The sequence below is a fragment of the Carcharodon carcharias genome, chromosome 7, assembly GCF_017639515.1.
Source record: "Carcharodon carcharias isolate sCarCar2 chromosome 7, sCarCar2.pri, whole genome shotgun sequence".
Taxonomy (NCBI): domain Eukaryota; kingdom Metazoa; phylum Chordata; class Chondrichthyes; order Lamniformes; family Lamnidae; genus Carcharodon; species Carcharodon carcharias.
Window position 1 is genome coordinate 80,122,593 of NC_054473.1, and position 14,202 is coordinate 80,136,794.

The following is a 14,202-nucleotide window of genomic DNA, read 5'->3' on the forward strand; positions in this document are numbered from 1 at the left end:
GTTGTGGCTCAGGTTTACGAAAGTAACTCAGGGGAGCATCAATAGTTTAAATGAAATACAGAATGCTGTTTTCTGTAGACAGGTGTGTAAAAGTTGACCAAATTGACCAGCATGCATTGCAAAGAGCAAAAGGTTTTTCAAATTAAAGTAATCTGTTAATAGCTGCAGGCTGTTTCCTTACAGGTAAATAGAGGCTTGTCTGTATTAGGAAATAACACTTCCAAGGCTGTGGAATGTTTAGCAAGAGACTAAGGTTGTAAAATTGGGTTGAAATGAATAAACAGACATTATTCAAAGCTATGGGCAGAGCATCTTCCGGTCATCGCGTGGGGGCGAGACCTGCTTGCCGACGCATAAAATGACGCAGGGATAGGTCAGCCGTGCATCCTGACGTCACTCTGCATCATTTAGATTTTCAGTTTGGTGATTATGAACATAATTATGGACATGTCCCAACTCATGTGACAGCGTCACATGAAGGGACATGGCAGGGAAATTTTTTGATAATCTGTATTGCAAGTTTTAAATCGGAGCCGATCTCCCTGAGGCAGCACTTTGCCTCAGGCAGATCTGTGCACTCTTTCGTGCGCATGTGCGAAAGAGCGCACTCCTGGCTGAGGGAATTGCCCCCCCACCACCGCCTGCACAGGGACTGCTGAGTGCTTCCTGGCAGACGTCACGCTGGGCGGGCCTTAATTAGACCACCCACATAAAATGGCGGCGCACCCCCCCACGAACGGGGGCGCCGCCCAGAAGGCCACCCACATGCGCATGCCCACTCCTGCACTTCCCTCGCGCCAACAGGGGGAAAATGTTGCCCTACGTTTTGCTTTGATGCCAAGTAGGAACTTTGGTAAGACTTCATGTACGCCATAAGACAACATGTCTGTTAGCTAACTTAAGTGTTTTAAAAGCTGTAGATACTGACACAAACTGATGTTTATAGATAATGTCAGAGTTTGTCTTCTTTTGAAACTAACTTCGCAAGAATACATGATTTTATGTACTTTATCAGATAAACTCTGTCTCCAAGCAACAACTTGTAAAATGTGAGTAATTTGAAGGATTAAGATTATTTAATTATATTGTGATTCTGAAATATGTGACACCAAGAAAGAAAGTTGCTGTTGTTATGTGTTAATAATTATCTTAAAGACATCTGCAGCATCCACGACTGATGGAATTACTGAAGGAAATTTAAAACAGATCGAGATTTAAAACAGATCAAGGCAGTCCCTAATACTCTAATGCTTGAACAAAGAATTACATGACTCATTGGACAATTGTAGTTTACCATGGATTTAAGGTGGATTTCAATAGGACAGCGTAAAGCCATCAACGAAACATCCTACCCACTTTGGAAAGAAAGGTATAAAAATCATTACAAAGAGTAATTCGATGCATTTTTATGGGCCACTTGATTAGTTACTGAAGGATATGACCATCAGGTAATTGACTGCTCTCTGGCTCATCATATCTATAACTCCTTGTAATGTAGTTGTGACTAACAGGTGTATTGTTAACAAGTAGTGTATTGTTCGTGGGTATTCTTACCAAACTTAGCAAAGACATGAGTGTTTGATTTGGGCTTTGAGTGTTGTCCGAACAGTAGAGTAACCTGTCAGGTGTAGAAAGTTATTTCTTACACTACAGTTACTGCTTACCCTGCTGAGTACTTCCAGCACTTTTTGTTTTTATTTTGGCTCTGGTTGTATCCGACTGTAAATTCAATTGAGCTGATCCTTACCTCCTGGTATCTGGCTATTCCTCCATTGACGGCTGCATCTATGACTCCATTTAGACACATGCTAAGAAGATTAATGTTGGCGTGCAGCTGCTTGTGTTGGTATTGGCTGATGAGAGTTCGCAGCTCCTGGTTCTTGTTCTCCACAACATAGATGGCATTTTCCAAGGGGCTCACCTCCAACTGTCACAAATTAATGATAAAGCATAGCCACATTAATATGGCATCGTACATGGTAAAAAAATCTCATGGTGCTTCCATAGTAGTTTTAAGGAGTACCATAAAAGAAGAATGAGGTCGAGAGGGGGAGAAATTTAGGGAGGGAATTCCAGACCTTAAGGCCTAGGCAGCTGAAGGCACAGTGGTCGAGCAATTAAAATCTGGAATGTGCAAGAGACCAGATTTGGAGATATCTCTGAGAGTTGCCGTGTTGGAGCAGGTTACAGAAATAGGGAGAGGTGTGACCTTGGCAGGATTTGAACACACCTGAGACATATCCAATCCTCACCCAACACACGATTGCTAGACTGAGGGTTGTGTCACAGGGTGGCCTCATGGGTTGTAACCCTGGTTGCTTCTCCCTGTCCTAATGCAGAGCTCTCAGAACAGTTGCTGGGCCAGTTAGCATCAGCCAGTGGAGATCAACACACAAGCTGGGAGTCTGATAGGGAACTGCCTGATTTTAATAATTCACTGGATGATGTCTTCACCATGTCAGGAAGATATAGTGGAGAAATTCAGGAAAGAAAGGTGAGTGAGAATTGGCCCCATTGAGGTTTGTAAGACAATAAAATGATGTAGAAGCAGTAAATCTGTAGCACTATTTTGAACTAAACAATAACATAGGAGTACAAGAGGTTCAACTTAGCAAATAGGAAATCTAGAATGAATATGTTCTTCATATAAGAAGTGATAAGCACATGGAATGGACTTTTAGTGCGGCAGTAGGATACAAAATCATGAAAATATTTAGGAATTGGGGGGATTGTGAGGCTGATAAGCTGAGATAAAAATGATCAATATAAGATATAGGTGGATCAAATGCCCTTCCTTATTTGTAACTGATCATGTGACAGCAAAGACCAGGAGAAGTGTAATGACATGGTGTTGTGAGTTAGAGGATGGGGTTGATGATGCTCTGTAACATCCACACACTTTTTATTTATTCATTTTAGTCATCCACACAATTTATTCATTTGTGGGATGTGGGCATCATTGGCTGAACCAGCATTTATTGCCCATCACTAATTGCCCTTGAGAAGGTGATGGGGAGCTGCCTTCTTTAACCGCTGCAGTCCATGTGGTGTAGGTACGCCCACAATGCTGTTAAGGAGGGAGTTCCAGGATTTTGACCCAGTGACAGGGAAGGAAGGGTGATTTATTTCCAAGTCAGGATGGTGAGAGGCTTAGAGGGGAACTTCCAGGTGGTGGCATTCCCATATGTCTGTTGTCCTTGACCTTCCAGATGGTAGCGGTCCTGGGTTTGGAAGATGCTGTCTAAGGAGCCTTGTTGAGTTCCTGCAGTGCACCTTGTAGATGGTACACATTGCTGCCATTGTGAGTTGGCAACGGAAGGAGTGAATGTTTGTGGATGGGGTGCCAATAAAGTGGGTTACTTTGTCCTGGATGGTGTCAATCTTCTTGAGTGTTGTTGGAGCTGGACTCATCCAGGCAAGTGGAGAGTATTCCATCACATTCCTGACTTGTACCTTGTAGATGGTGGTTTTGGGAGTCAGGATGTGAGCTACTCACTGCAGGATTCCTGGCCTCTGACCTGCTCTTGTAGTCACAGTATTTATATAGCTAGTCTAGTTCAGTTTCTGGTTAATGGAAACCTCCAGGATGATGTTAGTAGGGGATTCAGCAATGTTAATGCCACTGAATGTCAAGGGGCGATGGTTAGATTCCCTCTTGTTGGACATGGTCATTGCCTGGCACTTGTGTGGCGCGAACATTACTTGCCTTTTGTCAGCCCAAGACTGGATATTGTCCAGGTCTTCCTGCATTTGGACATCGACTGCTTCAGTATCTGAGGAGTTGCGGATGGTGCTGAACATTGTGTAATCATCAGTGAACATTCCCACTTCTGACCTTATGATGGAAAGAAGGTCATTGATGAAGTAGCTGAAGATGGTTGGGCCTAGGACACCACCCTGAGGAACTCCTGCAGTGATGTCCTGGAACTGAGGTGATTGACCTTCAACAACCACAATCAACCTCCTTTGTGCGAGATATGACTGCAACCAGCAGAGAGTTTTCCCCTTGACTGCAGTTTTGCTAGGTTCCTCGACGCCACACTCGGTCAAATGCTGCCTTGATGTCAAGAGCAGTCACTTGCACCTCATCTCTTGAGAGTTCAACTCTTTTGTCCATGTTTAAACCAAGGCTGTAATAAGGTGAGGAGCTGAGCGGCTCTGGTGGAACCCAAACTGGGCATCAGTGAGCAGGTTATTGCTAAGCAAGTGCCACTTGTTTATGACCTCTTCCATCACTTTACTGATGATCGAGAGTAGACTGATGGGGTGGTAATTAGCTGGGTTGGTTTTGTCCTGCGTTTTGTGTACAGGACATACATGAACAATTTTCCACATTGCCAGGTAAATGCCAGTGTTGTAGCTGGCATCTGGTGGGTTGTGTAGCTGTGCCACTCTCAGGTGCTGCTGAATTACCAGCAGGCACTTGCAGAATTAAGCTCATTCAACTGAGTATCTGGCCCAAAGGGAGATAGGTGATAAAAAAGGCCTTTACTTTTTTTTTATACAGATCAGTCAGTTGCCCCCAGCTTCACCATTCTATGCTTTCTTAAGATGACATGAATTGGGGTGGCATAGCCTGATCCACTGGGTTACAGGTCACAGAGTGCTAGTATCCCAAACTGCACTGCCCAAACTGCGAGACTCTGGCCTTAGTCATACCGCTGTGAGGAAGGGATCCTCAGCCCCACCCCACCACACCAACCTGGCTGAGATCAGCCAAGTCAATACAGACTGAAGTTCTGCAACCTTCTTAGGGTCATAGTTGGCTGCTGGAAAGGAGCCAGGCAAAGAGTTATCTAACTCCCCTTCCTGAGTGAGGCCACCTGGCTCCTGCACTGCATTTCTCCACAGCAGAAAACTGTGCATCTCTCCAACTCGGGTGCCGTGCATTACTTTATCAGTGCTGTCTGCTGTTTTTAGATACAATCATGGCAAGCTATTCAACTGTCGAGGATCATTATAGCTGAGCTTGATCATGGACCTCGATGGATGTTTGTAACATGAGTAGAGGTACAGAGTATTGACTGAAGATTTCCCCGCACCTGCCCCAGGGGTACTGAGGCTAATTGTAATGCCTCATCATTACCCCGACTTTGATTAGCTAACTTTGCATTGACTTCGGATATCAATAGCAGTGCCACTGCAGGCAATGTTTCCACTGAGATGCTGTGGGTCTCATCGCAGGTTCAGCTGGGCATTCCTACACATGGGCAGCTCCCAGGGATGGGTTAGAGTTGAGATCAGGCAATATGCCAGGCTTTCTGTTGAAACCTGTCTAATCTCTCCAATTGACTAATATGAAGGTTCAATGGTCCTCTGAATTTTCCTCTCTTGTTCCTCCTAAGCTCCAAAGACTCTATCCTATGCACTTCTCTCTACATCCTCACTGTTGAAGTCAAGACTGGACATTTAGGTCCCATCAGTTTGCCAGTGGTTGGGTTAGATTAAAATGAAGAAGACATTGTGATGAGTTTCGATTTCAGAGAGAAGTGTGTAGGATGGAGTATTTGGAGGTTACAGGGAACAGGAAAGGAAAGTTCAGAGTTGCACTGAGCCTAGAATTATCAGTCAAATGGAGAGATTAGACAACTGGTGGAATTTAATGCTCACGGTGGTGGGCCCATCCACTGGCGCAGAGCCAGTAGCAATCTTTCCATAGCCATTCCAAGTCCTCACCCGCCAGCCCAGTTTAATGCCAATTAGGCACATACCTGGCTGGCGATGGGGTTCTCATGATGATCAAAGGGAATTTCCTGCCTCCAAGCAGATGTCCAATAAGAGACTGGCACTCTCCAGTACCGGCAGCGCCATCAGGAGCAGTGGCCACTGGGGTACAGTAGGAGACCCAGGCTGCTCTGGAGTGAAGATATGTAAGGTAGCCTTGCCGGAGCCTGTTAGGGAGACCACAGTAAGGTGGGGGCAAGGGAGTTAGTTTCAAGGGCAGGTAGGGGCCTTCATGTGTGGGTGGCCCTTGCTGCTGGCAGGTCTTTCTGTTGGGCAGAATTCTCCACAGACCACCACCCCACCACCCCCCCACCATCACCACCCCCACCAACAGGCCGCAGGCTCACCTGCCAGGGTTTACCTGTAGGTTTGCCCACATGGCGTGGCCCCACATGCTGTTGGTTGAATTCCAGCATCGGTGGCATGAAGCCTTCAAGTGGCCACTTGAGGGGTTCAGCTGGCTTCTGGATGGGAAGGCTTTCCTTGACCCTTCCCACCACAGACAATAGGGGGAGTTTTGAACATCATGCACCTTCCTGTCCCGTTATATGGGACCCCGCCTCACAGCCTGCCTCCATGGGGAGCAATAAGTTCTACCCGACCTTTCCAATCCTAATTTAGGAGTAATTCAGAAAAGGAAGAATGTGCAGGGCTATGGGGAATAGGTAGGGAGTGGCACGAGGAGAATTGCTCCTTCAGAGAGCCAATACAGACACGACAGCCAAATGGCCTTTTTTTGTGTTGTTACCATTCTATGAATGGGATCTGACTGGCCAAAGTCAATGGAAATTAAATGGGTTGTGGTATTAAAACCCATTTAACAGTGATTTGATCCCATCAATTTCCCACCACGTAGGTGACATTAAACTTATCCCCTCAGTCTTTTCCCGGATTTCAAAACCCAAACTTCTCATCTCCTTCAGTATTCTCTGCAATATTTTGCTTTTACAATCTCAGCTAGGCATCATCTTCAATTATCACACCTTTTCCTTCTACTCTTCTGAATATCATTAGAATCCTGTGCAAAGGAGCCTCAATCTTTCGCATCAATTTAAACATTTCCTGCCAGGGCTGGGTTTGAGGTATTGAAAGACCCAAAATGGAAATAATGAACTCAAGTGGAGGTGGATTCTATGATTCAATAGCCTCATTAAAGGAACAGCTCTGGAATGGGACTGGTTCACAATTCACTGTCTCCATGCGATGACAACACAGGTCCATTTGGAAACAAAAACAAAAAGCAGGATCTTACCACCTCTCTCTTCTCTACTTCAAACCAGCGGGAGATTCCAGGTAAGCTGTGTGTAAGCGTCAAGGTGGTGCGTTCAATCCAGAGACTCTACAGGAAGATAGAGGGTGATACAAAACCATTACTGCCACGAATTATTACCCAGTACCTCAACTCTGTGGTTCAGTATTCACACAACACTTGTTACCCCAGCACTTAAGTAGGCCCAGTAACTTTCTCTTCTACATAGGTCCCAGAACCTCACTCACGCACTTCCAGCACTAATTATTCCAGTCTGCATAGCTGAAGCTGCTGTTTTCTACAAATTCTGGAGACAACTTTAACTTAACTTGTTGATGGGATCAAATGTAATGCTGGTTTCATACACACTCGACTTTGCTCCACCGAAGTGGAGGGCTGGCTGTAAAGCCAGTGCCTCAACCAATCCAGTGGGTTTCTTACAAAAGCAAAATATTGTAGATGCTGGAAATCTGAAATAAAAACAGAAAATGCTGGAAATACTCAGCAGGTACGGGCACATCTATGGAGGCAGAAACAGAGTTAACTTTTCAGGTCTATGACCTTTCATCAGAACTGGGAAAAGTTAGAAATGTAACAGGTTTTGAGCAAGTGAAAGCGGGCAGCAGAAAGGTGGGAAGAACTAAAGGGGAAGTCTGCGATAGGGTGAAAAACAGAAGAGATTAAATGACAAAAGATTTATGGTGCAAGACCAAAGGGAGTGGCAATGGGACAAGCAAAGGAACAAAAGATGTGTCTGGAAGAGGAGTGAATGGCAGGGTCCTGAATAGCTGCCAATTGAAAGCAAAGTCAAGGAAATAAGAGGGAAACAAGAGGAATAAACCAAACCAGCAAAAGAAAACAAAACAAAATGGAGATAGAGGTTATGATCTAAACTTGTTGAACTCATTTAGAGTCCAGAAGACTGTAAAGTGCCCAGCTGAAAGATATTCATCGAGCTTCATTAGAACATTGTAGTAGGCCAAGGACAGGAAGGTCAGTGTGGGAGCAAGGTGGAGAATCAAAACGTTAGGCAGCTGGAAGCTGGGGATTATAATGGTAGACTGAATGGGGATGTTCTGCAAAGTGGTCATCCAGTGGATTACTTGTTGGGTGAGAATGACCCCCTATGTTTCTCTATGAATCTTCCAGTATATTTTTCTCTTCTAAGTGAGACTCCTGTTGAAAGAATTAGTTTAGCAACATACATATTCTTTTAAAAGACAGAAAAGCTGGGCTTTGAAGCTGATACACAGATACTGGGAAGGAAAGAGGAAATGAGCTGTTGGGCAGAATTTTACCCTTGGCGTGTGGGAATGTGCCTGACATGCTCGTGCGTGAAATAAAGCGCGCTGACGTTGGACATGCATCCCGACATCAATGCGCATTCTCGTGATAGTTAGGTCGGCTGGTGTGCACCAGAGGCAGCAGCGTGCCCCCCGACAATTAAAAGACCTATTAAGGCCATTAAGTTAACATTTGTCCTGAATTTTTCACTGCCCTTTCAACCTAACAGGCAATCCGATTGGCCGTTCAACCTGAACGGCAATCCGATTGGCCGGCAGCTCCAGAAAGTGGGACGTCTGTCCCAGTGAGGGGCTGAAGTCCCATTTGGCCCTCATTAGTCTGCTCCGCAACATTTTATGGCTGTGAGGCAGGTTGGGGATGGAGCATGTTGGCTCCATGCCAATATGGCTTCAGGGGGTGGGGGAGTCGCATGTTGTCCGTCCACCTGTATTATCGTATTGTTCCACCCTCAATAAAAGGTGTTTGCCTACCCTCATCTAAATAACCTGCTCCTTGCTCTGCAAGTTGGCTTTTGACTTTGAAGGGAATGGTTTCTATTAGGCACATTGAACATAAGACATTCAGAAACAGCATGGCTAGGGAGAGATACTCAGTGAGGAAGATTCCTGCTCCTTACCTGTTGGAAGTGCATGTTTGGATACCAGAGGAAGGTCGTAATCCAATTCAGCTATGATGCCCCCTCACCGGTGAATATGTTGCTGACATTCACTGTCTGGGTTTACACATAAAGTCGAGGAAATTTGGGAAGGTACCGGAGGTCAGTCACCCCTTGTGAACTCGACTCTAGCCAATGCCTCAGCCAAGTGGCCAGTTTTCACATACAAGTGCAGTCAGGGAGTAGGCTATATAACTGTGTGTTACATTAAAGTTGAACCTAATCCAGTCCTGACCTACCCCTTTTCATGAATGGATAACGATTGGCAAGAACCAGGAAACTTGACTGATGTTTCTCTCTCTCTTTAACAGAGAGGTGGCAAGGACAACTGTACATTTCTCTCAGTCTCTTTATTCACTTGCCAAATTTGTCTCCATCCTTCTGTGGTTCGTTGGGTGCTTCAACAGACTTGATTTTCTCTCTTCCACAACCTGATATAATCTGTAAATTTCACCAGCTTGCACGGTTTCAGAATCCATTTCATTTACGTCTTTTGGAAACAACAGCATTCCCAACATCGACCACTGGGTCACTCCGCTCAGCACATCTCTCTGACCCAATTCACTCCCCTAACTACTACCTTGCTTTCAGCCAGTTCCTTATCAATTCCCAAGTTTGAGCCAGGATACTCATTGTTTTAAATTTATATAGCAAACTTTCATGTAGCACTTTGTCAAAGGCTTGTTGTCACTGTACCCATGATATATCATCAGGCTTTCCATGGTCATTTGAGATGTCCCTTTCTCTTAAAATGCTTCTGAAATCATGTTGATTGCCACTTATTAGGTTGTTTTCATACTAATAATCCTTAATTCTGTCCTAATGATTGATTCACTGGTTAAATTCACTAAATCATCATAAATCTGTTTTATTTTTGCTATTGCAACATATTTTACAACTTCTCTACCCTATCACAGACTTTTCATTGACATTTGGGGTATCAGAGTCAATTAAACCTTTAACCCCTTATTCTCAAGTTCTAAAATGATTTAAAGGGATATCCTCATTGCTGACAGTGGTTATTTTATTCAGTATAAGTAAGACTTGACACAAGCTAATGTCTGAGGAATAGTATCAAAGCGCAACGGCATTACTATTATTCTCAGGTTTGAAGTGCGATCTCCAAATAACTACTCCCTGGCTGTGCCCTAGGTACATTGTACTAGTCAATGCAATTAGTAATACTGCTATAATCTCTGGTGAATCACTTCTAATACTATTTTTACACAGTGAAGTCCTACTGAGACCAATTTAACCTAATAATTACCTCACTATTATTTGAGCCACCCTATTACAAAAGATGACATTTATCAATTTATCCACTATAAAAAGCTTTCAAAATCTCTGATTTCCCAGCTCGGACTCCTCTCAGCTCATAAACAGTTCAATGCTAGTGCCTGGTAAACGCAGGAAAAATGTGCGGGATTGCTTGCAGGTGCGGGGTTGTTTGGGTCAGGGGTGGGGGGGGGGGCGGCGGAGCTGTTGTGGGTTCCTCGTCCAAAAGCAGTCAGTGATCGAGGGACCCAGCATCAGGAAAGGACAGCCCACTGAGAGCCACCCCTTGCCGCCAATCCTCCTCTACCACGACCCCCACCCCATGAAGCCCCCTCCCTCCATCATTCACCTTAATAGAGCTGCTGACTTCTGTTTGGTCAGCAGCTTTCAACGGCTAGGACCTCCGCCCAGAGTCCTTGATCCCAAGAAAGGCGCATCACTAGCCTGTCAAATACCTGAGTGGAATAAGATGCGGCGGGGCCTTCCTTAAAAGAGGTGACAAGGGACTCTTGCTGGCTCTGCAGCCAGTGAATGAGACTCCAGTCACCTCCACAAGAGTCCATAAATTCTGTTTCTCTCTCAAGAGATGCTGCCAGATCTTCTAGATGTTTTCAGCTTTTTCTATTTTTATTTCATATTCTCCAACTTTGCTGCTTCACAGACACCTTCCAAGATCTTACAAGTGCATTTCATCTATGGCCACCTCCACCTGATGGACTCCGTCAGTAGGCATCATCACTGCTGTGCTGTGCAGCATTGTCTTGTAAACTACAAGTATCAATTTCCTGCTGCAAAGAGTAGGTCAACTGGAAGAGTGGGAGAGGCTATCGGATTTGTGGCTAATGTTAGTGGTACACACTATGCTCACCTTGAACTCATTCTCCTTGTCCTTTGAGCCTTTATGAAAGGGTCTGTCGTATCGAAAGCGGCTGACGTTGTTTACACGGTAGAAGCTCTTGATTCGGTCTGGAACCCTCTCCATCTGGAGAACTTCTACATTCTCTGGAATTGGGCACACTGCATAAATCTGCAGATCTACACACAAGGTCAAAGAAAATGGCACAGCAAAGACTGGTCCTCTCCATCAGCTTTCACAAACAAGGTCCACCTTCATCTGCAGGATAATCACTATATCCTCTGGTTAATGGATAGGCAGTATTAGATTATTCAGGTAACCATTGGTTTGGTTAGCAGTTATACTGCAGATGCTGGAAATCTGAAATAAAAACAGAAAATGCTGGAAATACTTAGCAAGTCAGGCAGACTGTTCTGCTGAAAGGTCATTGACCGGAAACATTAACTTTATTTCTCTCTCCACACATGCTGCCTGACCTGCTGAGTATTTCTAGCATTTTCTCTTTTTATTGCTTCATTAACAGTGTTCTTTTTCCATTTTCCCTCTTCCTCTCCAGACAGTGGTGCCATTTGCTGGGGCCTGGTTCCATGGACATTTTCAGACCCCGGTGCCATACCCAAATGGCCTTGCTTCATGTGTACGACTAGTCAGTGAATGTTGACAGGTCATTCTCCATAGAGGGCATCAGAGCTGTGCTCGATTGCCTACATTGGACAGGGAATCCTGACTTAATTTTCTCTTCCTAGCCCAAGGCAGCTGAGGACAATGGCACCATCTCTATTTTTATCACTGTTGCTGAGATCAGCTGACTCCACACAGCCTGGAAATTGGACCTGGAAACCTTCTGGGCTGTTATGGTGAGCTATTCACAGCCCTAACCAGCTCAGTCATTGGGGACCTGCTCAAGGTGCAAGGATACACTGTGCGTCAGACTGCAGAATGGTTTCATCTGGCTGGTTGAGATGCTGCATGGCAATGGCTTGTGGGAATTCAGTCAGCATCCTCTGCTGAAAGGCCTCCAGTCTCTCATAATCGTGACCACGACACACAAACTCCTTGTTCTGGGGTCAGTGGAAAAAACAAAGAGGAAGAGTCAGACTGAAGAAACAATCAACAATTATTTAAAGGGATAAAAGGATTGGCAATCTTAAAAATATCTAAAGAAACATCTGAAATATCTAAAGAAACAGTCCACTGGTATCTAAAAACAGTAAAAGCATTTGGCTGGAATGCTCAATACAATTGAATTATCCAAATATATATATATAATTTATAAAAAGTCTGTTAAATATTATGTTGTGCACTTCCTATCCACAAACTTCACTTCCAGCTGTCATGATTTTTGGTTTTGTTTTTATATCAGCATGTACCACTGAAGCTGCCAATGCGCACAGTTATAATGGGAATCTCCTCTGTAAACAGCTCCCACTGATGCTACAGTCACAGGCTGTTGACACCAGGTGGCTCTGAACTCCAACGTCATTGTGTATGTAAACAGTACTAATATTTAGCAACTTTGTGGACAATGCCATGGCCAATTTATTAGTACACAAAAACAAAGATGGTGGGCACTGCCAAAGACAAGGTGAATGTCACACTATGTAAATCAATGAATTCTTTTTAAGTAGGTTACCTCAATAGAGCGAGTTATCGCCTCACAATATAGTGAAAAAAAGAAATTTGATCCAATGTGTGAGAAGGCCAGAGACAATATAAATTGACAAAACACTGCATAACGTGCAGCACGTTAGTTGGATTCTACTGTGGGCTGGGATTTTTCTTGGGGCTAAGCAAATGTGGTGAAGAAAATGTGTATCCATCTCTGTAAACAAATTATTCTTAAAAATTGCAAATTAAAAATGTAATTTATGTGCTGCCCATTTTTCAGGAAAAGTAACAGCAATTAGGACATTATTAAAAAATATAATATCCTTTTAGTTCCCTTTTATCAGCTAACAGTATTACAGGTGTGGAGACATGGCTGATGATTGATTTCTTGCTTGTGTTTGCTGCTGTTCTGTTCACTGGCTTTTACCAGAAAGGCGGCTTGTAACTGGGACCCAGGAATATGAGCAGATTAATTAAATTCCTCCAATACTGTTACAAAGTTCATTTCCTTCTTCCTAAGAAGTGCTTTTTCCTTTAATTTCTGCACTCTCCTTTTTCTCCACTCCTCTATGGAAGGCTCCATACCTTGCTAGGGTACATGTTCAGTGGCATGGCTACCCTCTGATATCTGACCTAGTGACCAGTCTCTATCTGTGAGCACAGATAACTCACACATGTGGATGACGGGTGAAGAAAGGATGGCGATAGGGGGCTTGGAACTTTAACTAATGTTTCCCTTCCTTGTCTGAGTGGCTGAAGGCAACTGCTGTGCTCCTTTCGCCACCCAGCTGAGGTCAACAAAATCACCAATAGACTGGGGATTTAACATGGGCCTGTGTGGCACATTATCATTCTACCCAAGTAGTTTCAGGATATTTATCACATGTGAGTACAGATCAAAAATAAAGCAAACTGCAACTGCTGAGTTAGAAATGAGCCATGAGGTGGAGAAAGGGGATCTTGCGTTTCTATGGCCCCTTGCATGACCTTAGTATGTGACAAGGGACTTTACAGCCAATGGATTTTTAAAATATAGTCACTGTTGTGATGTTGAATACACAGCAGCCAGTACGTGCACAGCAAGATTGTGCATAAGCAATGTGATAATGAATAGATAATCTGCTTCAAAGATGTTTAATGAGGGAAAAATATTGACCAGAACACAGAGGATAACTTGAAATAGTGTCACAGGATCTTTTACATCCAACTAGGAGGGCAGATAGGGCATTGATTTAATGGCTCATCTGACGGATTGCACCTTTGACAGTGCAGCACTCCCTCAATGTTTCACTGGAATATCAGCCTAGATTGTTGTGCTAGTGGAGTGCTCCATCTAGATCCCTTCTCCCCTCTCAACTAGGTGGTTACCTGTTGCCCATGTAGAATATTAATTTGTAATGTCATCTGCTGTATATATATATATATATATTTAACTTTTTTAAGATGACATTTTAGCCTAAACAAAGGACACTGGCCCACAGCAGCTACTAAGTTGCATTTGTAAAGGCCACAAGTCACTTTATGGAGAAA

At 44.0% G+C, this 14,202-nt stretch overlaps 1 protein-coding gene across 1 annotated transcript in view; it reads right to left on the reverse strand.

Annotated features, from left to right (window-relative positions):
* The window catches only part of dock3 (dedicator of cytokinesis 3), a 1,401,685-nt gene that overhangs the window by 121,979 nt on the left and 1,265,504 nt on the right, over nt 1-14,202 (reverse strand). Inside the window, 4 exon segments of the mRNA XM_041191502.1 lie at nt 1,748-1,927; nt 6,977-7,063; nt 11,077-11,243; nt 11,984-12,125. Of these exon segments, the coding sequence (XP_041047436.1) occupies nt 1,748-1,927; nt 6,977-7,063; nt 11,077-11,243; nt 11,984-12,125 (576 nt within the window).